Raw genomic sequence first — 26711 nt, 5'->3', positions numbered from 1 at the left:
AAATCTTTTTTCCGCCAAAAACTAAGTTTTGTAAAGAGCTGAAAATCTGAAGGGGCCAATCCGGCCGGGCTATACGGTGGATGGTCGAATATTTCCCAACTGAATTGCTGCAGAAGTTGTTGTGTTATCCCCGCTGCATGAGGCCTGGCATTGTCGTGGAGGAGAATGAAGTCATCAGACAATAGACAAGGCCGAACGTTTCTTGGGTTGAAAAATTTTATCACAGTCTTCACTTTACAACTGGCGGCGTTCTCAATTTTTTAAACATCATGAACGGCCACAGAAACAACACAGGCAATGCTAGCGTCACGGAACTTGCAATAGAGAAGGCAGACAAGCCACTGAAGCGGTGTGATCTTGACCGGCGGATACTCGCGTCGTCAGCACCTCATGTGGCGGAAACGGGTACTACTTTCCGGATGGCCTTCGTATTTCGGAAACTATTCAGTAAAATTCAAAGTGGCGTAACACGGGGCTAATTGTGACAAAGTCAATTAGGCATAGTGTGACAGTTTCAGTACTTGCCCCGGTCCGTTATCCATCAGAGATGAGAGCGTTGATGGCTAAAATAGTAATGAAAATAATAAATATGAAGCTGTTATCAAATCCCGCACTTCAGCAATAAATTTAGTCAATGATGGTAAGAATGCAGAAAAGTCTCCAGAACGGAGAAATCTCATTGAATTAGATGAGTCTAAGGCAGTTGACATTAGCATTGTAACAGAGGTACGTTTTATAGAAAAAAAGACGGGCACACAATTAAAATCAAAAGTGCAAGCACTCCGCTCGTAAATGTTTTAAAACCTGTTATTCTAGCAATCGCACCTAAAGAGAAAACTCGAGCAAAACAAAAAGCAAGAGAACGCAAGAAACACAAATTAAAGAAGAAAAAGTAAAATTTAAACTGTACGGAAATGTCAAAAAGCGCACAAAAAATTACACCAATGTTATTTAAAAAAAATGAAGAAGAATGATTTGGGCAGCTCTAAAGATGATAAAAATTGATTATATCTAGTTTTCTTGGAGCAATACGAAGTTTCCAGGCACGTAGAAAACTAGGTACAATGCATGACACCTAAAAACTGATCTCATGTCAAATGTACCAAAAAAAAAACTTATTTTTTTGAGCAATCACGATTGCTTATTGTTCTTACTTGGCCGTTCTTGACGTTGTGGTTCCTTTTTCAGCTTGGATCAGCGGTTCTGCAGCACCACCACCCACCGGCCTCTGCAGGCGGCGCGGCGGCTGTCCCCCGGTCGTGAGCTATCCGCTTTTCCTGGTCGGCGGCGTCCATGTCCGGTACACACACGCTTACGTGCATACACACAGGTCTATGCACACACACAAGCCTACACATGCATGCACGCGCGCCTACGCACACACAACTATACACACGTAACCACCCAGGAGGAGGGGCAAGCTTGGGGGACAGGAGCCGTTTCTAGAAACAATAACTCCAATGAATAGGGTCCTGTCGTAACTCGAGATTGCGAAATACATAATTTGAATTCAAAATGTCAGAATTCAATTTTTTTCTTGTGTAACAGCACATTTGATGTAAAAACAAGCGATGATAATGAGTGATTTTAAAAATGGGCAGGTCGGTAGGATATTGGCCTACACATTGTACCGAGTCAAATATCAATACGAGAAAAAAATAATTTTGGTCTACTTTTTATCTTTTCTGATCAACACAGTTTTTTAAATATGTCTCTAAAAAAGAGTTCACAAGTGTTCATTATTTTGAAATCATGAAGGTGTTCTTTTTGTGTTCAGAGCATTATAAATGAATAATGTTTTCATTCTTAACTTAAAATATCCCATTTAATTGCATTTCCTACATAATTTGTACATGTTACAACGTATTAGTACGCGTTCTTCGGGTGTCACAATGTGCCTCAAGCGTGTCACTACTAGCCTTGATACGGGGCAAGTTGAGATAAACTTAGAGGCTACGCAAAATCCATTTTATGTCATGAAAAACGTTTAAAATGTTGATAATTGTTTTATAAATATACTAGCGGCACCCGCACGGCTTTTCCCGTAGTAGAAAACTAAAAGGTCATTTGGTTCGCCTGTATATTTACAAATAATGGATGATGAATTTCTCGCCAATTGGCTACGTTCATTCGCTCTCCCATTCCACGTTATGATGATTTCGTAATTTACTCGTCCATCTTACGATAATTTTGCTCCGGAAAAAGTTCTTAAAATTGAAATAGAAAAAGTACAATATTGAATTTTCGAAAAATCGCTTCGAGGTGCACACCCCTATGCTGCAAACTAACTTTGTGCCAAGTTTCATGAAAGTCGGCCGAACGGCCTAGGCGCTATGCGCGTCCACAGAGATCCAGACATCCTACAGACATCCTCTGGACAGAGAGACTTTCAGCTTTATTATTAGTAAAGAAGAAGATAAAGAAGATTGCGCAAGATTTACTTTTATGATATGACGCATTAAATGTTTCACATCATTTCAAATCTTACGTTAATGTAAAAAATGACAAAAGTGCCACTATTAACCCCGGTCTCCCCTACTCCAAAATTGGAAAGATTTAAGAACGGTACTGCGAATATAAGATAAGTTCAGAACCAGTTATCTGAAATTGGAAAAAATAAGAACGGTAATCTTAATACAGGAAATTTAAAGAACTGATAGGAACAGACATTTAGGAAAATATAAGAATGTTTACTACGCATGCCGGAAAATTTAAGAACCTATACTATGCATTAAGGAAAATTTAAGAACCTATACTATGCATTAAGGAAAATTTAAGAACCGATACTATGCATTAAGGAAAATTTGAGAACAGTCAATGTACATTGATAAAATTCAAAAATAGGAACTTTGAATTTTGCTAAAGGTTAAGGACCGTCACTTTGAAGTTACGGAAAAATTTAAAACTGGTTCTTTGAATTGAGGAGAATTTTGGAATTAATACCTTGAACTTACTCTGGTTTAAATGGCTGGATATGGTACCCTGAACTTCGGAAAAAAATAAATTCAAGTACTCTCAGCTTTGGAAAGTTCAAGAAGCGGTACTTTTTAGAAAACAGGAAAATTCATGAACCATTTCTTAGAATTTATGAAAATTTAAGAATTGGTGCTCCGAAATTAGGAAATTTTGAGGATAGTCGGTACCCTGTTTACGCGTAATGTTAAATTGCTAAATCTTCTGTATCTTTTGCCCAAAAAGTTTTAATGATCAAAATTTACAACTCTCACAGTGTTTTTAAGAGAAGAGTTAACTGAAGAAACATTTTAAAACGCTTCTGTTTTTTTTTCACAAGTTATTAAATTTTAACCAATAGTTACTTTTTCAATGAAAAAAAGATGACATTTTTGACTATAAAAACAGCTGTTTAGTAAAAAGTGCAAAAACTAAATCAAAAATTTCACTCTAATACAATTATGAACATAAAACAAAATTTGGTGAAAATTTCAAAGAAGTATGCGAAGTAGTTTTCTAGAAAAAGGAACATGAGCTTTCAAAATTGACGTTTTGAGTAAATTGCGTTTGAAAGTCAAATTGTACGTAAATTTTAATGCATTCCTGTTTAATTTTTTTTTTTTTAAATTGAGTTACTTTATTCTACATAGAAATATGAAATTGGTGTCGTTTGAAATCTCTTGAATTGTATATTTTGAATACATAGAAGCTGAAAAATTATTTTAAAAAGGTTTTAGGGTAATAATTCCCCTGAAGAACCAATGCTCTGAATTTTGGAAAATTTAAGAAATTGTAGTTTGAATTTAGGAAAATTTAAGAATTGGGGGTTATGAAATTATAAAAGTTTAAGAATTCATTATTGGTAATAAATTTGACGGAAAAGAAATTTTAAGAACCGGTTTTATGCAAAAAGATGAGTCTATGAACCGATACTATGCATTTAGGAAAAATTAAGAACGGTGGCAGTTCAAGGGAAAGCAAAATCTTACCTTCATAGTCTTAAACTTTTTTGAATGTTTTAAGACTATGATGTATGTTAAATGCTAATATGCTAAATTTCATGAAAACAAAAACTCCCAGGCAGAGTTACAGGCAGTCAAAAATGGCGTCCAGGGCATCATTTAACACTTGCGGTTTTCGAAAAAATCTTTAAAGTTTTTGTTTCTGAAAAAAAAAAAAATGTTTGCACCTGTTTCTTTTGGGCAAAAATAAAGTGTTTCGGAATATGATTTTTCCCTTTTGCCAAAAATTAAAAAACAAATAAATAAACTCCTACAAAGTTTGTTTGAAGCATATTCGCCTTTAAGTTCGGGATTGCCTTGAATTTACCCATAGGCGCTAATGTTAAGTTTTTTTTGAACTGTTCAAAATTGAACAAAAATTGTTCAAATCAAAAAGTGAAATATAGAATGAGGTGTTTTCGCCGAGATCTTTCCGACAAAAAATAATTGATCGAATCGTACTATCCACTCAAAAGTTATTGAAGTTATTGGGGGGAAGGGGGAGAAGAGAAGACACACAGACTGACAGACAGACACTTTCCCCCCTCTCAATACCCTACTTTCTAATTTTAAATTTTTCGATATTATTTAATTTATTTTTGACTTTTTTTTGTTTTTCGCGATGTTTTTCAGATGCATTAAGCCTTCTCTCATGCTTTTTTCTTCTTTTTCTGATTTTTACTGTGAAAGTAGGCTAATAAGGGGGGGGGAGAACACATTTACCCCTTTTATGGGGTAAGTGGGACACCCATCTGATTTAAAAAAAAATATAATCGTTAAGAATATTTAAAGCATTATTTTATGAAATAATGATGAACTTTTGTTTAGTAATAATGTCCAAGATGAAATAAGAACAATAAATTTATTTATTTTTTTTTTTTCAAATCTTTTGTATAAGGTTTCAAAAACGAACTGTTCTCAAAAGGAGTCCCACTTACCCCAACCAACCCTAGAAAAAGGTTTCATAAACCGGAGGCCTTATTGGTCTACATAGTCTTGTTTGACATACCCACCTCCTTAATAGGTGTTTCGGACTTAACAAGAAACAAATTATCAATGAATAACATTGTGAGTTTAAAAGTGAAAAATCCGTGAAACTAACTTTCATTCTGAAGCCTGAAGCTTGCCCACTTTATGTATCGACCTTTATGTTTGTTATTAACATGTACGAAGGTAAACTTTTTACTTGTTACAAACTTGATTGTTGCATCTACGTCACAATGTAAACACGTGCAAATTTTCTCGGAACAATCTCGTACATCACGTACATTTCTCCAACACTTTCACCAGAAGGTCTTTTTCACACGATGAATTTCATAAAAACGCTCATCGGAAATTTTAAACTATCCATTTGGCGTAACACTGCTGCAAAAAAAAAAATGCAGTTTCTTGTTCTACTAGTTCTTTTGCCACTGGCATGGGGAACGCCAGGTAAAATTTCAACAACTTATAAAGTTATATATTGTTAAAAACGTTAATAATATTTATACAGTGTTTATTAAAACAAAACGTATGAATATAACTATATACCAACCCCTCTCATGCCCTAACCTTCAAATTATGCGACATTTGAGAAATTTTCTGGAATTAGGGGCATTAGAATCAGGTATCAGTTGTAGGATAATTTTATTTCCCAGTACACGAAAGTATTATTTGCTGCTTTTCTCAATAAAACTGTTATGTATACACAGGACGAAATTAGTACATTAACTTTGTTACTATGTTATTAATTAGAATTTTTTTTTTTGTAAAAATGGATAAATTATCATTTAATGAGACGTGTATCTATGTACACATACATATATATATTTATATAAATACATGTAACTAAAATTTAAAAAAAAAAAAAACTACTTTCTGTTTAAAATCTCCCAATTTACAGAAAAAAAAACCCTGGGTTTTTTTTTTGCAAAAAAATTTATTGAAAAAAAAACATTTTATTCAAAATTAACGGTTACATGTTGATTGGAATAATTTGGAAAATGTTTGGCCTTTTTTGAACAAAGAAATACACGTGCTAATTTTTTAATTGGTTTTTAAAATTTCACTTATATTTCTGTTGTAAAGAAAGAATAATACTGATTGCATATATATTTTTAAATATTTAACATTATTTATGTTTTTTAAGAAAAAATAACTAATGAACTACATTTTAATTTACATAAAATCATTTTTTCCAGAAAACCCCGAAAACAACTTGTTTTTCCGTCTCCTCAAAATTTCCGGTACAAGAGTGGACGGACCCTCTCACTTTTAAGGTTACGTCAGCTATTTTTGAACGTTTGTTACACATAGTTACCTTGAAGTTTAAATAGTCACAAACATTAGTGGAGCACTATCCGTTTCGTAACGCAGCGGAATTCGGCGCCAAGTTCTTGCAGGTGTTTTAGGCAAAGTATCTCCGAATCCCCGAAACTTCGCGAAACATTTCCCAACGTTTGTGACTCTTAAGACTTCAAAGTAACTCTGTATAACAAACAAGCTGCCATAACTGATTTAAAGTTGAAAATGAAAGAAGGGTACGCTCACTTTCCAGACACTCTGTAAAGTTTTATTTACAGACATCATGTCAAATCGACTCGTTAAACTATTTTTAGTATGCCGATAAAAAGAAACATGGGATGACTGTGGGCTGGAACTTAATCCATTAGAAATCGGAAGATACGGAGGGGGAGGATGGACAATCAGACCCAAACATTTCTCATTTCTTCCAAATTAAAACCTCAGTGATCATTTTTCCATTTTTTTAATTTCATTTTAATGAAATTATTATTGTAATTATTATTACATTTTTTTGCTCCGCCCTTTTCTTATTTTAACAAAAGTCTCAAGAAAGATTCAACCTACTTTCATATACTTTTATTTCCATTAATTTGTTGCGATTTTATTAACTGACTTGTGATTGATTAATTAGCTTCTTATGTTTTGCAAAAAAAAAAAAAAAAATTGAAACGCTTTAAAAAATCTTTTTCAGAACCTCCTTTCCTGAAATTATAGTTAAAAATATCATAGACTATGATTAAATAAACAGCAACCACAAAGTGAAATTACGAATAATTTTAAACATAAACTTTTACTATGTTAGGAAAAATAAACGTCACGTATGATGTAGTACTCATGTATGTGATAGTAGTTTCAACTTGGATTTTGTTCAAAAAATATTTGAAAAGCACGGTTTGGAAATAGAAGGTGATGATGTAAACATAAAACAATATTTGCATATAAGTTTTACATAATTTTGTACAAGGCTCATTGATTGATTAATAGAAAATGTTATAATTATGTCATCATTATTCTATCTGTGACGAAGGTTAATCCAAACATCGAAAGTAAATGTTTTATCTATGTTCGAAACACATCTTGCACATAAAACTCATATAAAAGTAAAACTGAAGACGTTCCCTTCTTGGTACTCAGTAACAAAGTTAACACTCACAGTCAAACAATTACTGGAAATGAAATTACTAACATCAGTAAACTGAATTCTTGCGATTAAAAAAAATTTTATGCGGTGGATTGGAACTTCACTTGTAGCTATAAAAAGTAGTTTTCGAAACACAGATAAAAAAATATTTTTTTTTATTCGGTAGATAGGAACCGCATAAAAAAAAGTCTCACGTTAGAAATTAACCCAAAAAAACTTATGAAATAACTAGGAACTGCTTTTTTAAACGAAATCAAAATAAAACAAGTAACGAAAGTTCTCACAAAAAGTCAGACAAAATTTCCCGAATAACGAAATTTTTGGGAGGTCACAGTGACCTCCCATCGGGATGCCCCTGTCGTCAACTTAAAGATACTACCTTGCACTCCTTTTATAAATAATTTTGTCAATTAAATCTCAACCTGATTGAAATTTTCATGTACAGGACAGAAAAAAAAATCGCACAAAAAGTCCGCACAAAACCAGGTTTGAGTGTAATCTGTCAAGTACTTATTAAACTATTCAATTCCAACTTGAAGTTCAACGCATAAGAAACTAAGAAAAATTGTAAAAAAAAAAAAAAAAAAAAAAAAAAGGAATTAAAAAAAAAAAAACGAACTGATGTGTGCCTCACATGACTTCCTTTTACTTCAAGTTAATGTCATTTTCCCATTATTGGTAATTTTAATGTGATTCAATAGTTTACTCTTTAAATATCACCAACAACGGCCAAATTGAAACCAGATTTTAAAAAAAAAATCGCCAAATTTGTCGCCTTGGCGACAAAACTTGGCGACCAAAAAAACTGGCGATATATCGCCAAGTGTCCGCCAAATTGTAACACCACTTGAGTTTACATCGAAATTAACAATGATTTCCCCCCAAAAAAGGCAAAAGATCCCCTTAGAAACACCCGATGCAGCCAAAAGGGGAGGTGCACAACTAGATCCCACTAGGAGTCTACGTACTAAATTTCAACTTTCTAGGACATACCCTTCTTGAGTTATGCGACATACATACGCACATACGTACATACAGACGTCGCGAGAAAATTCTTTGTAATTAATTCGGGAATCGTCATTATGGATATTTCGCGTGTCTATACGTTCTTAGGCACTTATCCACGTGTGGTCGAGTCGGAAAAAAAAAAAAAAAAAAAAAAAACTCAATATTCATTCGGGGGTGAATAAAATGGAAATTAATGTCGATTTTGAGAGATGTTTTTTCGCGAATGCAATGCTTCCTTTTTTGTAAAAGGAATTAAAAAGAATGCAAAAAGCGAGGAAATCTTTAGTAGAAAACTAGTTCCATACGAATTATTTTAAATATTCAAACTCTTCATTAAAAAATTTCTGTTTTTATCTTTTCAGTGGTAAAGAATCCCATGATAACTGAAGGACTGTTTGAAGGAGACATCAAGGGGATTCCTGTAGATGCAGTAAGAATACTATATGATACATTAATTCCTTCCTTTTTTGCTTGTGTCAGTATTTTATTACAATAGCACCATTACTTCAAGGTGGGAACTATTTGTTCACCATTATATGTGAAATAACAGAATGAAAGCAACCTTCCTCTTGCATATTGCTGCTCTAGTTCAATACTAAGAACTAGAGCAGCCTTTAGAAAGTTTGATTCTGAAACTTCTATGAAGATATATGAGGAGATACATTCTTTATCTACTTCGACGCTAAAATGTGCTGAATTCTAGTTAGTTCTAATCTCCTTTTCCTTGGCACACTTCCTTAATTAGAGAGCAGAAAAATAAATGTTGAAATGCGTTCATCTCAAAACAGCAAAATTTTTAAGATGTCTCAGTGTTGAACAAGGGCAGCGATTTGTATATTAAAAAGAAAAAGTCACTTCAGTGTTAACCAAAAATATCTGTTTATTGTTGTTAAATATTATTTAAACGAAAAGAAATTTAATTGAAAAAAAAAGAGAGATATTACTAACGTAAAACCAATTTGCTTAAGAAGTACAACTAGTGAAACGAATTTAGCAGTAGGTTATCGCCCCTAAGCCAAGGCAGCAGGCAGAATTGCATGCAGTATACCAGACAGCCCAGTTATCACATCCAGAGACTGTAGTTTCGTTCTTATTAGAACTCATCAGTCTGGATTAGTGAATAACCGAGCTAGAGGCAGATGTCATCTCATTGAAGCTGAGGATGCCAACAAACTGTTAGATGAAGTAAAGTAAATTATTTATTTATTTTTTGTAATTTAAGACTTGAACAATCTTCAGAAAAAATTCAAAAGAAGAAAAATATTTTTTTCCAAAAATTGTAGTTTTACTGTTGTGCATAAGGGAATAAAATTTTAGTGCAAGAAAGTACAATACTCGGGAATAAAAACGGCGAAATCCAGGCGTCGAATGAAGTCTTCTTTAAATTTAAAAAAGCAAAATTTTGAGCAGGTGGTGGACTGACAAGAAAAGAAACACTAGATTTTAGTTTTTAATTAGAATGCCCAACAGCTGCTAACACTAATGAATACAAGTATTCTGAAAAGATATTAAATGTCAAAATTAAATTCAATTCTAATCGTAAGAATAGAAAATATTCCCTTGAGGCAGTAGGGCAGTAGTTTCCACCCTTTTTATATCTATGATCTCTTTTTTTCATGCATAAAATTATTCTGCCCCTTTAATTTTTGTTATAATTTAATTTCACAAATGCTATCTCAGAGTTACAATTTATTTAATAGGTTAAGAAGTCGCAAAGGTTATTTTAAGAGAAAATAGACACGTTTCATGTCTGTAGTCGGAAGAATAATCAAATAAGAAGTAGTGCTTCGGAGTTGTTGTTTTTTTTTTTCAAAGAAACCGTGCTATTGCAGCTACTTTTAGCTTTTCAAAAAAAGAAATTTTGTAAATTTATTGTGTAGCGGATTCATAATCTTTACTAATAATAAAGCTGAAAGTCTCTCTGTCCGGATCTCTCTCTCTCTGTCAGGATCTCTGTGACGCGCATAGCGCCTAGACCGTTCGGCCGATTTAAAAAATTTTTTGGTAAAAAATTAATTTATAGCATGGGGGTGTGCACCTCGAAGCGATTTTTCGAAAATTCGATGTGGTTCTTTTTCTATTCCAATTTTAAGAACAAAATTATCATAAGATGGAAGAGTAAATTACGAAATTATCATAACGTGGAACCGCAACATGGGCACAAGCCAATTGACGAGATACAAAATTAACATAACGTGGAACCGTAATATGGGTACAAGCCAATTGGCGAGAAAATTCACCACACATTATTTGTAAATATACAGGCGAACCAAAAGACCTTTTTATTTTTCTATTACGGGCAAAGCCGTACGGGTACCACTAGTCTTACAAGGAGAGGTTACGGTCTCGGAAATTCAGATCGGGATGAGATTTGGCAGATTAGTAGTATCCCTTAAGGGTACTCTCAGGGTAAAGTAATAAAGCGCACTAGCCATAAAATTCCGAGAAAACAGCCTTTAAAGATTTACGCGCAACTTATTAACTAGTAGAGATTGTGTAACAAGCGCCCGGCGGTCATGTGGGCAGCGCGCTGGGCTTCCATGCTGTCGCTCCGGGTTCAAATCTACTGCGAGTGGTTTTTTTTTTTTTCATTTATAAAGTAACTGTTACAGCTTTGTACAATTTGAATTGAAGATAATGCGAAATTTTTAAACACGTAAAGCACTTTAATAGAGAAAATGGAGATAAATTAAATCGATACAAGTTAAAATTTGAATTACAACGGTTACAAAATTACTGTGGAGCTTAATTTATAGATGATTTTTAACAATATAGTTGTTATTTATATACATACACCAGAATGATATTTATCATAAAAACATGGAAAACAAAAACTGTTTTGATATCTCGCACAATTTATAAAGGAAGATTGCTTACAGGATCAACTTTTTTGTGAAAGAGTCGTTGGAAAACATACTTCATTTACATTCAGGAAAATTTCTCTTTTGTCAGAATGTTTAGAAGTATACCAGGTATATCGAATCATTTTATCAAAAATTGGCGATGACAGTTGATGGACAATTGATTGTATTTTTATGCAGTCTTCACGGGCACTTATTTCTCTATTATTTTCAACGAGAAACGCGCAATTATGTATATTTTTTATTAAATTCTTTACCTGTCTATAAAAATAGACGTCGCAAGGTTGAACAAGTGGAGTACATTTTGGTGGAATCCTATTAACTGAAAAGTTGGAGATTTTTCATCATCCTGGAAAATTTGGTCGTATAGTTCAGGTTTTGTTTGTCCTCCCGAAGAGTCGATAATCAATAGAAATTCTTCTTTTCCCACATAAAACTTCAAGCAAACGGTTTAAAAATTCGATGTATAGTCTTGTTGTTACCTTTCCTGATTTCGAAGATGTTATTATGACATTTTTATATTTTTGTTAGTATTTATCAATTGTTTTTTGAATTCGGGGGCCAAAAATACCAGTTGCTTTTTGTAAAAAAACAAATACAAAGGGCAGAATTTTTCCAGACAGGGTAAAAGAATATTGAGCGGTATATGAATGCATTACTCTATTCATGTCGTGCCTTTTGACGAAAATAGTTTTACTTCCCTTTCGAGCCAAAGTCCTGTTGTACGCCAACTGATACTGACATCCTGGAAAAAGGAAATGGGAATTAAAATATTTTGTCAAAAGCAGGCGCGGATCCAGAGAGAGGGTTGTGGGGGGGGGGGGGTCATGATCCATCTTTTAAATGACCAAATATAGAATAAAATTGCATTTTTGGGACATATTTTGAAAAAAAATTGCCCATTTCGCACAAAAATTACCCTTTTACCCCTACCTTTCCGAAAATGACCTCCTCCTAAACCAGAAGCTGGATCCGCCCTTGGTCTGAAGATCGTAAAATAAGTTTTTAATTACTTACCAGTTTGGTCAGCATTGATAACATAATCGTTTTTGAAATTCGGTATCAACTTTAACGTCTGGATTACAAAAGTGTCTGCAGAAGCCAAAGTTTCATCGATCGTCGCAGTTTCTCTTTTTGAAACAAATTTTGTGACTTTTCGCTGACGAATGGCATGCTTCCTTTTGAAATTTTTTTACCCAACTGTCAGATGTTTTAAATTCAAAATCTGTAAACTGTCGTGCTGCTGCTAAAGCCCACTGTTGCAAGTTCCGAGTAGTAACTTGTTGATAATTCTCTCGAGCTTCTAGAAAACGATCATATGTCCAAGAATTGATTACATCGTATTGATCTAATAGATTTCCTCCATTTTTTATTTCTTTCTCCCATTGCGATAAATATTCATTTTTTTTAAACTTTTTTTTGTAAGGTTTGTAGATTCCATGAGGGGTGAGCCGTTGCTATGTTCACAACTTTAATTTTGTAATCCAAAGGAAGATGCTCTACCTCTCTTCTTTTTTTCTCTTTTGGTTCGTATTCAGCTGATGAGCTTTGAATTTCGACTTGCTCAAAAGGTTCCTCCTCACAGTTTTCATTTTCATGAGCAAGTTCGTCATCAGTTACAAATATTTTTTCAACCAGCATATCCATAGTACGTTCATAAATTTCTTCGCCCATTAACACTGCATCATGAGAAATTGAACTTGATGATTCTGCTGCAATCAAATGGTTTTCAGTAAGCAAGCTCTCGTAATAAACGACCGCATCTTTTAATCTCTGCTTCAACAATTCCTTGTGCAATGAATTTTGATCCATTTTGCCAACAGATTTTATTTGTTTCAGGATTACTTCAATAACCGACCATTTCGATTCACAATATTTTAAAAACTGAAATCCTTTTTCACGGTATAGAATGTTCCAGTCTAATATACAGCACAGACGATAAATAAATTTAATGATGAAAACAAATATGAACATTGCAAATAATAATAGATGGAAAATAAAGAGTTGAATATTCAATGAAAAATACAGCAGACGATAAATTTACAAATAACAGAATCAAGGAGCAAAACCATTGCTCGATAAGTACGGTTAGGTTTTTTTAAAATTTGACTACCTGCTTATATGCAATAAAACAACATTCTTAGTCATCCACAAAGAAACTGATTATGTTTTTATTGCAAAAATCATTTACTTCGTCAAAGTTTATAATATCTAAAAATGTGTAATCACTTGTTTGTGAGAATAGTAAATAGAGTTTTGCAAACTGCAAAAAGCGGTAATAGTCACTTTATAAATGAACAAAAATGAAAAAACTCGCAGTGGATTTTAACCCGGATTAACCGCATGGAACCCCAGCGCGCTGCCCACATGACCACCGGGCGCTTGTTTACGAACAATCTCTACTAGTTAATAAGTTGCGCGTAAATCTTTAAAGGCTGTTTTCTCGGAATTTTATGGCTAGTGCGCTTTATTACTTTACCCTGAGAGTACCCTTAAGGGATACTACTAATATGCCAAATCTCATCCCGATCTGAATTTCCGAGACCGTAACCTCTCCTTGTTAGAATAAATCTATTTTCCCTAACTCACAGGGAAAAAACCATCAGTTGAATTCCGGAGAAGTTCTAATTTTTTAATTTCAAAATTTTGGAGGCACAGAGTCTCAGGAATGTGGGACAATGAAATAGCGGAGCAATGTGAAATGAATCTAATCCGTTTTTAGCGCCACCTATCTGGTAATATTTTAACTGTGTAGTAACGCATGTAGGCTATCCCAGCTAAGAAAAAGTTACCTCTGAAGATCAAAACATATGATCATACTAGCAATTTTCAAAAATTGATACACATATTGTAATATTTTGTTGTGAGTTAAAAATTATTGTTGCTGTAACAGAATGATAAAGTACTTCTCTTTACAATTTAAATAATAATTGTGGTCGACTAACATTCAATGCATTATTTAGTTATTTAATATTAAGGTTTTTATTTTTAATTTCAAATGTTTTGTACGCTTAGTCAAGTTCATGTCGGACAAAGTGGATGAGGCAAAGTGAAATAGTTCGTTTCGTTTACTTGCTCAATCATTTATTAAATAACTTGCGTATTCATTTACGTATTAATTCATTTACGCTCCTTCATTTAATAGTTTACTTATTTATTCATTAGTTCACATGTTTTCGTATTCATTTGTTATTTTTTCCACAAATTTATTTTTTTCTCATATATTAATCTATTTTATTCACTCGTTTATTGTTTCATACCTTTCATTTATTCATTCTTTTTTTCATTTACTCATTCATTTGATCAAAAATATTTTAATAATCAAATAGAAAATGTTTCATTAGAAAGATTTTTTTTTCACTCTACCCCATGGAAAAAAAAGTGAAAATTTTCCTTTTCAAACTTACTGCCAAAAAAGAAGAAAAAAAAAGGTTGGATACAATTTTTTTTTTAAATATATTGTTCTCTCCCTATATACTGTGATTATTAAAACAAATTTCTATTTTGGAAAAGATAAGTTATCTTTTCCCTTAGCCCCATATTCCCCCACATATATATATCCCTCAGTTTCCACTCAATTCCACAGTTATAAAAGGTAAAAATTTTTGCCTATTTTGTTCCGCACATACAATAAACAACAACTAATTTGCGCTTAATCATCAGGTAATATTTTAAAAAATCATTAAGCTATAGAAGACTTTAACTCTTTTTTTTTGGCCTAGGACAGAAACGCTGTTCCAAGAGATGCCCAGCGGTGGCCAAATGGGGTCATTCCTTATGAAGTCGATAGCAGCAGAGGTACGTTCTCCTAAATGCGTTTAAATTCCATCGCTTTTAAAGTGCGAAATGAAATCAAACGAGATGGAAAACATGCTAGAAATTCTTATATTTAGACCTGTGTTATTGTCGCTTCCTTTTTGAGAAAACCAATTCAAAAGGGTATAAGATAAAGCACCAGTAGGGGCCAGTGCTTCAGTAGTGGCCACTTCAGGTTTACTTTTGCAATTTGAAGAAAGAAATGAACAATAATAATGTGATTTTTTGTTGGTACTTAATGTAATTATCATATCGAATCAATTTTATTCATCAGTTATTTGAACTTAGTGTAAGTAATGTAAATTCTTCGGATTTGAGAATGTCAGATGGCCACTACTGAAATTTTCAGGTTTTTTAGTGGTCACTACTGGCTTAAATTTGAGCTTTGGGAAAAAATTGTATTTATTGCTACTGTTTTAATATTCCATAATGTCGTTTTAGCTGATACCTGGAATCTTATTGCGGGTGCAATGAAGCATATTCAAGACAGAACGTGCATTCGTTTTGTTCGAAGAACTACTGAAAGAGATTACATCAGAATTGTGAAAGAAAACGGGTGAGTATGAGCATTCGTAACTAAGAAAAATAAATAATACATTTAGTTAATTTACTCGTTCAGACAAAGAAAATACATCTTTTTTAGAAGTTTGTTACTAAATCCAGAAGTAAATGATGAGACGGTTAATATTGTTTTGTTCTAAGAGTTTGTTTTATATTTGCTGTAGTTTCGGCCAATGCATATCGTAAGTCGAACTCTAAGTTTATCACCTAAAAACTAAAACTTTTCAATGCATTTTTTTTTTAACCAATCACAAACAAATATCGATCGGGATGTTAAATTTGACATACATGATTTTTAATAATTTTGTTTCGATACCCAGCAGAGATTCAATAGTTTTCCTTACATTTACTCCTCCGAAAATCCCTTTGGAGGTAATTACTCCCAGATTGGGAGCCGCTAGTCTAGTTTGACATCTACACAAATTCTACAAACGAAATTTGGACCATCCATGGCTAATCGTTTTCGAGTTATGTGAGATACATATGCACATACGAACGTTCTTAGTAAACTCTTTTGAGGTGGTCAAATTGAATATTTTGTTGCCTGCACGGGCGAAAGTAACCAAAACTCTTAGAGTAACGAAAACTTCCTTTAGGGGCAATTAGAATGGAAATGTAATGTACATATTTAAGCAGAAAATAGTAAAGAATATAAATATAGTATAATTTCAAAAACTTGACCTAATGAAGACCAAAAAGTGAACGAGCTTGTAAAAATGTCGAAGTATCAGGATTGCATCGCGCGGGATTTTTTCATCTTGTCAGAATGTGACCGACTTTTCTGAAATCGTTTGCGTTATTGATTGCCGTGTTCGAGACTCTACTGTATTTAACAGTGTAAATTTAAGTATAGAGCAAAATTCAAATACTTTTATTAAAATTGCTAAGAAACCTAATATTCTTGCAGATGTTGGTCTTACTGGGGTCGCCTGGGAATTGGAATGCAAAAACTGTCCCTCGGAAGTGGTTGCGAAAATCACGCTGTCATAGTTCACGAACTCATGCATGCGATTGGATTCGAACACGAACACAACAGAAGTGATCGAGATGACTACCTGATCATCAACTGGAACAATATTCAAAGCCGTAAGTTTTATTGTTAATATTTTGAAATGATCTCGTCACAATTTAAAATTAAGTAGTCACATTGCCCTTATGACATTTTTTTAAACTTAAGTAAGTTAAATATTTTTCAAAATCTTTGCATGCACTCATTTAGCGGTAAATATTTTATTCCTAAAGAGTAATGCGGTCGTTTCCAAAATTTTAAAAGTATTTTTTTCTGAAAGAGCATGCTTAAAAACATAGGATCTGACCATTTTTTAAATAATTAGACGAAGTTTAATATTTTAAAAAAATTACTTTAATCGGTGCGCTTTTATTGTTTACGCTTCTGCCGATGACATCACAAATGATGAAATGCCATTCACTGTTGCCATTCGCAGAACGTAATATTTAAATCCGCATCTTTACTCACATGTCCTAGCAACGATATAGTTGATAGCAAGCGTAGAGCGAAATATTTGATTCGCTTCTTGATTATCATAACGTGACAGATGCGCCAAAAGTACGTCATTTGTGACGTCATAAAGACCACGCACACACACACACACACACACACACCCCAAAATAAATAAATAAATAAAATAAAAAATAAAGGAGGAAAGAAAAGAGAGGAATAAGGAAAAGAAAGGGTTTTTTGAAAAAAAAAAAAAACACTTAAAATATTTATTTTTACATGGGGTCACTTATCTTGCTTAATCAAAAATCATTTTTAAGCTTTTAAAAATGATGGAGCAGCTAGAGCGATGAAACTTTCCCTCGTGTGTTAGAAATAGTTAGAAAGTTTTCAATAAGCAATAGAAACTGACAGTTAGTTCAGTTTTCAATTAATGTGAGCCTAAATACTTCTTTGATTTTGTTAAACACTCTCATATATTTAAATACTAAACCATTACGAACTTTACCAACAATGAACATACATGCTTACTTTTAGAATGGCACAGTGCGTTCCAGAAGCTTCGATCTGACCAAAACAGGCTGTTGACCAGATTCGATTACGATTCTATCATGATGTACGGAGAACAATCTTTCAGCAAAGGTCAAGGATATCCCAGCATGTCGTCCAAGGACGGAAGGCACCTGCCTGAAGCATACAACAAGCCTGGTCTTACTAATTCAGACATTCAAAGAGTGAAGATATTGTACCAGTGCTAGTTCAAATGTTGTAAATGTTCTGCTATCGATGTTTGTGAGTTGAACTAAATAAAACAAAACCTCCTTCTCATTCTCTGTTGAGTACACTGTTAAAACCAGAAGTGCCACAGGGGTAAAGAATTTCACCCTAGGGTGAAAAAACGGTGACTCAGGGTGCAACAGAGGCTAGGAAGTGTCGTTAAGGTGCTTTTGGTTCCTCAGTGGGTGAACAACGTTAACTCAAGTGCTAAAAGACCATTCAATAGGAGAGCGAGTCGTTGCGCATGCGCCCTGACAACAACTCCAACGACAAATTCAGTTTGAATGGCGAACGAAGGAAGTTGCAACGAAATTTACTTTCACATTGAATGAAGTACAAAACTGAAAATTTCGTGGATTAATCTTCGAAATCTCGCGTAAGTAAAGGCATTTGATCATATTGTAGCTCTTAGAGCTTTCGAACATATTTAAAGTGTTTAAAGTATGTTGACAACTGCTTGTTGTTCCGTTTACCTTATTAAATATTTAATATCTTGCTATTTATATCCTGCAAAACTGTTACCTAAAACTATCTATCAGTACTATCTTGAACAACAACAACATTAAAAATAAAAACTTTAAATCAGCTGATAATTGAATAGCTAATTCCGGAATAAAAATGCATCGACGCGACGTGAGCAGCTTATATACCAATGTATATTTCTTCTCAATGAACTACGTAGTAAAAATGAACAGAGCAGCAAAGGCGGAGGGAAAAAAAAAACCGCGTAAAAAGAAATCTCTCTCACTCGGTGTGACTCATGAGTTTCACATCGTGTTTTGGTTAACGTATCTTTCTTAGGCATTATTGCATGAAGCGAATGTAGTTATCTACTCGTTTTTATTTTTAATCTGACGGAAAACTTGACATTGGAAAGAAGGGCTTTTAAATTAGTATTTATCTTGTACGCATAGGGATACTCAAATATTGAATCTTATAATAAGTATTGATATTGTGGCATCTTCAGTCCTGTGCCCTTTTTGATGCCGCGCGTCCATTGTGCGACGGGGATGCTCGACCGTACTCTGTGGAACTGACGGACAGCTATTCTTCTTCTACGCCTTTGTGCCTTTGTTAGAATACCGCTTCTAAATAAAGGACTAGACTGTCTGGCACCACTTCGGACAGTTTTAAAACCAGGTGTGACGAGTTTGCCTGACAGCCCTGGACGGTGTCCGACTTTGTCGTTACCGAAAAACCGCAGACGGGGAGGTGTGCTCCATGTTAATGAGGCGCCGGTCGACCAACGAATCCGGGCCCTGGTTTCTTCTACAAAAACAACGTAGCAGTGTTCGTCACCAAGTTTCCACCAATGGGATATTTTAAGGGGGCTTAGTGGACAAGCCCCGTTTCTTCGAAAAAGACCTCGATCGACACTTTGGAAAAGCAGATTGCTCTAGGACTTGAGAGAAACAGGTGCCCTTAGGCATTTCTCCGGTTTCGTTGGAAACCGTGATTTTTTTTTGTGACCACCACTGAGGCAACTGTGTTTGCCTGAATTTGTAACCCCATCAATGTAACGATTTTTATTTTTTTTTCTGTAAATAAATTTTTTTTTTCGTTAATTTTAAAAAGGGGTTTAGTCCTTCCTTGTTCGTGGTGTGATTTGATTTAATGAAAAGATTGGAATTGTTAATCTTTACATCTGTGACTCACGACGTCACAGCTTATTTGGTGGCAGCGGGTGCGATTATGTTTCAGAAAAATTGAAACAGACCCATGTTACCTTTGGTCTTTCTATTTTTATGCAATTTTGAAAGATAATTCTTTTTAAAACTTTAAGTACTTTTTACATAAAGTAGTCCTAGAGCTGATCGAAACCTATAAGATTTTGTGTGTGCCATTCCCCCAAATTGGATTTGGATTACTCTGATGTTAAAGACGGACGCAGAAAAGGGTGAGTCCGGTCTTTGTTTCTTGGTTACCGATGAGGCAGCTTTAGTGGGTTTGTTTTGAGAGAATTTAAGCTGAGTAAAATTGTTGGTAAAAATTTTCAATGTTTTCGAAAATAGAATTGGACTAAAGGTTTCTTGTGAGAATTAAATTCTGAGTTAGACTGCAAAAGAATTGTTTTGCAGATCTTTGCTATTTCAGTTTGGAAAGGAAAGTCATATAAATTAATGATTTATTTTGACGATATAGATTTCAGGTTAAGTAAATCTATTGAAATTGATCTGTAAAAGATATTTATGTGCATGCTGTTTTTGTGATTAGGTGGATTTTGCATGAAATAAATAGAGTTTTGCTTGTGAAAAAAAAAAAAAAAAAAAAAAAGGGAACGCTCTAAAAATCTATTTGTGCAAAATGGGTTCTTTTCTTTTTGAAATCGAAAAAGATAATCTGAGAAAGATAGCCTCGGAGTTTGGCGTGGAAACGTCTGACTCAGATACACGTCGGTACATAGTTAAAGCGATTGTAGGGGCTACTGATTATGATGAAGAATTTGCAAAATCGACTTGGAGACTTTTAAAAGAAGAGATAGAAAGGGAGAGAGAGCGGGAAAGAGAAAAACTAGAGAGAGAATGTCGGGAAAGAGACAAAGAAAGACAATTTGAACTAGATAAACTGAAACTAACTACCGCAGCAGAAACGGTTAGCTTGAGTTCAAATGGGTCAGCGAGTACAGATACTTCTAGGAGATCAAATTTAAAGCATCTGGTTCCAAAATTTGACCCAAAGCAATTAGATGTCTCGTTATTTTTTGAAATTTTTGAGAGACAGGCGAAGAAAGAGGAGATAGAGGAAGAGAGGTGGGTTTCCCAGCTTATTCCTTTGTTGCCCCCGGAAGTAGCAGAGCTAATTGTGAAGGAACCCCTTGAGAAAAGCGACGATTTTCCTCACATGAAGCGCCTGTTAATGAAGAGGTTCAAACTAAATTCTGTGGAATTGCGGATTAGGTTTGAAGAACATAATCGGAAGTTTGGTTCCTCCTGGGCAGATCTCACCTTCGAATTAAGAAGCTATCTAGACAATTGGCTAGAAACCGCGGAGGTAAATACATTCGAGGAGTTAAAGGAGTTATTGCTCACGGAGCAGTTAAAAAAGAGAACCCCTGCTGAGGTGAGGGAACACTTTCTGGACTCCTGGGAAGAATTCCGTAAGGCGTCAGACCTCGCTGAAAGGTTAGATCACTACGAGAGCCTTCGGCGTACTTTCAAAAAATCGGAGGGAAAACAAAACGACCCCAAAACGCACAAAAAAGAAAAATGGGTGAAAGGAGGAAATGATCCGGAAAAAACTAGCAATACTAAATCGGAAAGTGCTAATAAGAAAGAGCCCCCCAAATGGGAAAAAAACAGTAATTTCGAAAAAAGAAAGGAAATTATTTGTTATTTTTGTTCACAAAAGGGACATATAAAACCAAATTGCCCTGAATTTAAGAGAGCGCAAGGGGAACAAATCAATCATATTGGAGACACGAAAGAACTAAGCGAGTGTTTTGCCCCTTATATAAGTACTGGGAAAATAAATGGGGAGGTTCGGAAAATCCTTCGGGACAGCGGGGCCTCCATCGATGTCTGCCCCCGCAGTTGGATCAAAACAGAAGATTTTACGGGAGAATATGTTTACGTGAAGCAACCTTTAGATGAAGAGTGTAAATGCTTGCCTTTGGCAAAAATATACATAGAGACCGACGAAGGTTGTGTGTATTCTAAAGCAGCGATAAAAAACACGGATAGCGACGCGAGATTCTATCTTTTGGGAAATAGGACAGCGGAATTATTTTCTCGGTCAAAATCAAAACCAGAGGCCTTAAATGCAGTCGAAACGAGGGGAAGTTTACGTCGAAAACAGGGAGGAACGGAAGTGAATTCCACAACACAGGAAACTTTGAACGCAAACGTTTTTCCCCCTCCCGGAGGGGAAGAGTTGGACACTTGCTCACTACCCCCCATAGAGCCTTTTGAGGGATTAGCGTTAGCTGAAATAGATTCCAAATCATTCGAGAAAGAGCAGAAATTGTGTTCTGTTCTAAAACCCTTGTGGAAAGAGGTTTCGAAAGGGGAGGGAAAGGATTTTAAATGCATGAAAGGAAAACTGGTCCGTCTGAGTAGATCTAAGCTGGGAGAAGAAAGGGTGCAGCTCTGTATACCCTCGAGATTGACAGAAAAGATTATGAAATTTTGTCATGATGGCGCGTCAGGCCATTTGGGTGCTACAAAGATGAAGGATAAAGTGTTGCGTCATTTTTTTTGGCCGAATTGTTATGCTGAAATTGAGTCGTATGTGAGGGCGTGTGATGCTTGTCAACGCGTAGGAAAGAAAGGTGATCGAAAGAAAGCGCCTTTAAAAATCGTGCCTATCATTTCAGAACCGTTTGCGGTCATAAATATAGATGCTGTGGGAGTTTTGCCCTTATCAAAAAATGGGAACAAATATCTAATAACGTCCATCTGTATGGCCTCAAAATATCCTGACGCTATACCTGTGCCCGATATTAAGTCCCCGAATGTAATTGATGCCTTATTAAAAACGTTCTCCAGGACTGGGTTCCCTCGGGAAGTGCAAAGCGATCTAGGGCGCTCCTTCACCAGTTTATTAACGACAGAATTCTTTGACAGGTTTGGAATAAAGGTTAGACACAGTTCTATTTGTCACCCGTCATCAAATCCGGTTGAAAGGATGCATTCTTCCATCAAACGTATATTAAAAGCATTATGCGTGGAATCGGGAGAAGACTGGGAAAAAAATTTACCGTTGACTTTATTTGCCCTCCGTTCAGTAAATCATGAGAGTACAGGATTTAGCCCAGCCGAGCTCGTTCATGGGAAAAATTTGAGGACTCCGCAAACTTTGCTCTATGAGAATTGGATGGTGCCAGAAGAATCTGACCCAAATGTAGTAGAGTACATTCTAAATTTGACCAACCGTTTGAAAAGATGTCAGGATTTGGCGGTAGAAAAGATGAGTGAAATGCAGGTACGAAGAAAGGCTTGGTATGACAAGAATGCTGTGAATAGGCAATTTAAGGTGGGCGATCAGGTATTAGTACTGGCGACAAATAAAGCAAATAAAATGGCAGTGAACTGGATAGGTCCAGGAGTAGTTACGAGCAAAATATCGGAAACTAACTATGTTGTCGACGTCCCTGAGAGGAGGGACAAATGCACCATTTATCACGTAAATTTACTTAAACCTTATCATAAGCGCCCCGAACGAGTAAATTTAATAATAGAGGAGGAGGGGGAAGATGTCGAGCAAGAAGCTGAGATTCCTTTTCCCTTGCCTGACCCTACATATTTTGATTTACACGAGATGTTGCGGGCTAGCAATTTGGAAAAACGCGTGTCGGAAAAACAAATAGATCAATTAGGGAAAGTACTTCAGAAACATAAAAGAGTGTTTTCTTCAGACCCTGGGTGTACTAAATTGGTCACGATGGACATTGAGCTGACCAGCGCCGACCCCGTGAGATCGCGACCCTATAGGATGTCCCCACGGCAAACTGAAATAGTGCGTGAGGAAATAAAAAGACTTTTAGATCTGGGAATTGTAGAAATCGGGCAGTCCGACTATACTAGCCCCCTAATTTTAGTGGAGGTGCCTGGGAAAGACCCCCGCCCTTGCGTAGATTATCGTAAGTTGAATGCAATTACGCGCACGGAGTTTTTCCCCTTACCAAACATTGAGGAAGTAGTTGAGCGGGTGAGCGCAGCGCCTTACATAACGCTGATGGATTTAACAAAGGGATATTTTCAGATACCCCTGACCGAAAGAGCAAGCCGATACGCGGCTTTTGTCACGCCCTTTGGGACGTATCGCCCAAAGAATATGATGTTCGGTTTACTCAACGCTCCGTATTACTTTGTAAAACTTTTAGCGCAAGTTTGGAATGGCTTTGAACATTTTACGGCACCCTACATTGATGATATAGCCATATATTCGCAAAGTTGGGAACAGCATGTGATCGATGTGGACAAAGTGCTAGAGCGATTGGGTGACGCAAAATTAACAGTAAAACCTTCTAAGTGTCGTTTCGCACAAGATAGTGTCCGGTTTTTGGGGCATGATGTCGGTTCTGGGAAGAGATCTCCGAGCGAGGCGAAGTTAAAAGCCGTGCAAGATTTTCCAACCCCCACGACTAAAACGTTGATACGGTCATTCTTAGGATTGGTAGGGTATTACGGCAGATACATTCCGAACTTTTCCGAGGTAGCAGCCCCCTTAACAAGCGCATTGAAAGGAAGGATCAGAAAAGAAAAGGTAGTGTGGACGGATGAATGCGAGGAGGCGTTCCGTGCTTTAAAGGGAAGTTTACTAAAGAGCCCTATTCTTTATGCCCCTGACTTTTCGAAAGAGTTCATTCTCCAAACTGATGCAAGTGAGAGTGGAATGGGGATTGTACTAGCTCAGATGCATAATGGGGAAGAACATCCAGTTCTATATCTCAGTAAAAAGTTCTCGAAAGCTGAAAAAAATTATAGTGTTATCGAAAAGGAGTTAGCCGCTATAGTTTATGGGTTAAAGAAACTAGCTCACTATTTAAACGGCCAATTTTTCCGTATACAAACCGATCATTCCCCTATCACATACCTTAAAAAAATGATGGGAACGAATGCCAGACTTACTCGTTGGGCTTTATGTCTACAACAGTTCAATTTCGAAATTGAACACAAATCGGGGAAAAGAAATGGTAACGCCGACGGTTTGAGCAGACAGGAACCATAACGGGCCCCGAGGCTATTTGTAAAAAAATTCTGGTAAATTAACATACCTTTTTGGGAGTATTTAATTTCCATTTATCGCAATTTATTTGGATTTGGTATTTATATATGTATTTTTTTTGTTTTGGTCGAAGAAGTATTTGATCAATTATTTGTGTTAAATATTTTTGGGAATTTTATGCTCGAGAGTTTGTGTTACTAAATTTTTCGGATGACTATTAAGAACTTTAAAAGTTTTGGACGTCATGAAAATCATAAAGGAGTATGGTGCATTTCCAAACTGATTAATGTAGCGCAGGTTAGTTTTGAAAATTTTGGCAATGACGAACAAAATAGGAGAGAATTTTAGGTCATGAGAACCTGATGTTGGTTCACGGGTAGGGTGTCTTTGTTTTTTTCTGAATATGTTCTGTTAAACTGAGGCTGCCTTTTCGGGAGTCTAGTTCACTGACCTGGGACACCCTCGTTTTCCTAAATGTGTTTTGGACGTCAATGTCACCTGAAATTTGATGTGGTTGCACAACGAAATTTCCTTCCTAAGGGGGGAGGAGCTGTGGCATCTTCAGTCCTGTGCCCTTTTTGATGCCGCGCGTCCATTGTGCGACGGGGATGCTCGACCGTACTCTGTGGAACTGACGGACAGCTATTCTTCTTCTACGCCTTTGTGCCTTTGTTAGAATACCGCTTCTAAATAAAGGACTAGACTGTCTGGCACCACTTCGGACAGTTTTAAAACCAGGTGTGACGAGTTTGCCTGACAGCCCTGGACGGTGTCCGACTTTGTCGTTACCGAAAAACCGCAGACGGGGAGGTGTGCTCCATGTTAATGAGGCGCCGGTCGACCAACGAATCCGGGCCCTGGTTTCTTCTACAAAAACAACGTAGCAGTGTTCGTCACCAAGTTTCCACCAATGGGATATTTTAAGGGGGCTTAGTGGACAAGCCCCGTTTCTTCGAAAAAGACCTCGATCGACACTTTGGAAAAGCAGATTGCTCTAGGACTTGAGAGAAACAGGTGCCCTTAGGCATTTCTCCGGTTTCGTTGGAAACCGTGATTTTTTTTTGTGACCACCACTGAGGCAACTGTGTTTGCCTGAATTTGTAACCCCATCAATGTAACGATTTTTATTTTTTTTTCTGTAAATAAATTTTTTTTTTCGTTAATTTTAAAAAGGGGTTTAGTCCTTCCTTGTTCGTGGTGTGATTTGATTTAATGAAAAGATTGGAATTGTTAATCTTTACATCTGTGACTCACGACGTCACAATATGTTACGCTCGATTAAAATTTTAAGCGTTAATGAAACGCTTTTATTTTCCCATGATTCTAATCTAATGTTACCTAATATTTCTGGTTGTTCCGGCAAATGATTGATAAATACCTTCCCTGTTCATTTTCAGTACGGATCATGCAGTAAAAGTTGTCAACAACATATTAATTACTGAGCAGTCCAAGTGTGAATGCAAGATAGTTAGTGCAGGAACAGACAAATTAAAGTCATGAACACTTCTAAACTATGTTCGAAAGTTGAAATGTGATCAAATGCCTCCGTATATATAAATCAAAATAAATAAAACACAATTGTATTCAAAAACTCACACAACAGGGGGGGGGGATCTCTATAGGAAGCAATAAAGGTGCCATTTTTCTCACCTAGGGTACCATCTTTCACCTACGGTGCACGTTAGGTGAAGGGAGCCAGTGTTTCACCCTTGCTAGAGGTGCAATTTCGGCTCTCTTTCGGGTGTCGCTGGTGAACAAGCATTTCACCCCTGAAAGGTGCCAAACGCAACCTGTAGTTTTAACAGTGTAATGTAATGTACCGTATTTTATTGCATATCTGTAGCAGTTCAAATCCAGTTTGGGGGGATCTGGCCAAATGGTTTTATGCTCCAAGAACCTTAACAGCAGAGGTGCTTCAACTCCAAGAGTAATGACGCACCTACTGACGCCCACCCCTCATAAGAGCAAGGGTGCACCCTCCTAAATATCACAAAGAATCCTCCCAAAAGCAAGAGTCCCTTCCCCCTCCAAAAAAAGAGAAAAACATCATTCAAAACAACCACCCTCCCGTAAAAATTTCAATGACGCAGTCTGCACCTTGACACCCCCTAGGTGGGCACCCCTGGGAAAATCCACAGCAGCACGAAGACCCCTCAAGAGCGAGAGTCCCTCTTAAAAAGAGGAAA

General features: G+C 35.9%; 1 protein-coding gene across 1 annotated transcript in view; it reads left to right on the top strand.

Moving 5' to 3' along the window:
- The window catches only part of LOC129221224 (astacin-like metalloprotease toxin 5), an 89744-nt gene extending 71840 nt beyond the window's left edge, over positions 1–17904 (top strand). The window contains exons 2-7 of the mRNA XM_054855677.1: positions 5328–5384; positions 8748–8815; positions 14969–15044; positions 15504–15618; positions 16531–16709; positions 17620–17904. Of these exons, the coding sequence (XP_054711652.1) occupies positions 5333–5384; positions 8748–8815; positions 14969–15044; positions 15504–15618; positions 16531–16709; positions 17620–17840 (711 nt within the window). The 5' untranslated portion in view covers positions 5328–5332 and the 3' untranslated portion in view covers positions 17841–17904. The remainder of the gene's footprint in view (positions 1–5327; positions 5385–8747; positions 8816–14968; positions 15045–15503; positions 15619–16530; positions 16710–17619) is intronic.
- Positions 17905–26711: the final 8807 nt, after the last annotated feature.

Source organism: Uloborus diversus, chromosome 4 (assembly GCF_026930045.1).
Source record: "Uloborus diversus isolate 005 chromosome 4, Udiv.v.3.1, whole genome shotgun sequence".
In the NCBI taxonomy this organism is placed as follows: Eukaryota; Metazoa; Arthropoda; class Arachnida; order Araneae; family Uloboridae; genus Uloborus; species Uloborus diversus.
Note: the sequence above shows the minus strand (reverse complement) of the source record. Positions and strands in the feature narration are given on the sequence as shown.